Below are 1,568 nucleotides of genomic sequence, written 5' to 3' on the forward strand. Positions count from 1 at the left end.
ACGGCGTACAGCACGTGCCCTGTCAGTCCGGCATGAACCCTGTTCGTGACGTTTCAAGCCGGGTGTTCGGCCCTGTTCTCTGAATATGAAACTAGAAAGTCCGAGGAAGCACGCGCAGAGGAAAACGACTGCACATCCAATCACGCCGCTGTGCAACTACGTACGTACGTGCTTGGGCCATCTATACCGTGGATCGCAATGCACGTCAGGCAAAGTGAACGGGAGCTTCTTCCGTGATGCACCCACACGCCTCAAACTGGCCGATTGCTACTTAAGATCGATCTTCTCCCACATCGATTTGCACCAAGGCAGTTTACTAACTAGCTAGACATCAGTTAACAGCTGATCGTGGACACTACCTACGTAGAACTCATAGGTTGTAAAATGGCTTCTCTCACGAGTAGTTCATGGCTTCATCTCCTACTGCTTCTCGTGGCTATGGGCACGTTCGCGGCAGCCGGTGGCAGCGGGAACCCCACAGCCGGGTTCCAGAAGGTGCAGCTCGCCGACGGCGATTTCCAGGTGCAGAGTCCGTACAACGTGCCGGAGAGCCAGCGGTTCGAGTACCGCAACGGCGTGCGGACGTTCTGGGTGCACCGAAATGACAAGCCCTTCAACACCGCCACACACACCAACCCGCGCTCCGAAGTCAGGCTCCGAGTAAGTACATAGCACATTGTTGAAATTCCTGTGTTCCATACCGGCCATGGCATCACATATATGAACTATGCTCTTCCAGGGCCACGACTACTCGTCGGGGGTGTGGCAGTTCCAGGGCTACGGCTACGTGCCTTCGGGGACCTCCGGCGTGTCCGTGATGCAGATCCACAACGAGGAGGGCGCCGCGCACTCGACGGTGCTGATGTTGCATGTCTACGACGGCGTCCTGCGGTTCTACAGCGGGGCGGCCGTCGAGGCCAACATCTACGACCGGTGGTTCCGCCTCAACGTGATGCACGACGTCGGTGCATCCACGGTGGCCGTGTATGTCGATGGCGAGCACAGGTTCAGCACCGGCGTGACCCCTAGCAAGTCCTACTACTTCAAGTTCGGAGTCTACATGCAGCACCACGATCAATCCAGCTGCATGGAGTCACGATGGACCAACGTCACTCTCTATACTAAGCACTACTAGACCGTAGACAACCATATGTGTTGATAATGCGTACTAGCCTGTCGTATATGTTTACACCACCCTATGTATATTATATTATTGATTACCACCAGAGGTTGAATAAATTTCGTTGCTTGGAGTAGTACACGCACATGTGACCTTTAACGTGCCCGTGACTTATTTTTCTAATGACTTTTGTAATATATATTATAGTACAAGACAGCCATATGTGTTGATATACCTACTATTAAAAAAATAGATATTCTAAGTCCCTTATACTATTTTGCTTTTTAGCCCCTCAAATATCCATATAACAACTCACGTTGTATAGTACCGGTTCCGTACATCCGTTGGTTACGTCAGACGAAAAAAAACAAAACCAGAAGCAAACTCTCTTGGTTTCCGCTCTTGCACGATCATAGATTGAAACTAGCAAAAGAGCCCGTGCGTTGCA

At 51.3% G+C, this 1,568-nt stretch overlaps 1 protein-coding gene across 1 annotated transcript; it reads left to right on the top strand.

The window, feature by feature from the left end:
• Positions 1-438: 438 nt before the first annotated feature.
• LOC123441466 (citrate-binding protein-like) lies at positions 439-1,202 on the top strand. Its single transcript, XM_045117890.1, has 2 exons — positions 439-660; positions 740-1,202. The coding sequence occupies exons 1-2, from the start codon at positions 439-441 to the stop codon at positions 1,133-1,135; spliced, it is 618 nt and encodes a 205-aa protein (XP_044973825.1). The 3' UTR covers positions 1,136-1,202.
• Positions 1,203-1,568: the final 366 nt, after the last annotated feature.

Source organism: Hordeum vulgare, chromosome 3H (assembly GCF_904849725.1).
Source record: "Hordeum vulgare subsp. vulgare chromosome 3H, MorexV3_pseudomolecules_assembly, whole genome shotgun sequence".
Lineage (NCBI taxonomy): Eukaryota > Viridiplantae > Streptophyta > Magnoliopsida > Poales > Poaceae > Hordeum > Hordeum vulgare.

Coding starts and splice junctions, on each gene's coding strand:
- LOC123441466 (XM_045117890.1), top strand. CDS start 439: ATGGGCACGTTCGCGGCAGCCGGTGGCAGCGGGAACCCCACAGCCGGG. Junction 661..739: donor GCTCCGAAGTCAGGCTCCGA/GTAAGTACATAG, acceptor ATGCTCTTCCAG/GGCCACGACTACTCGTCGGG.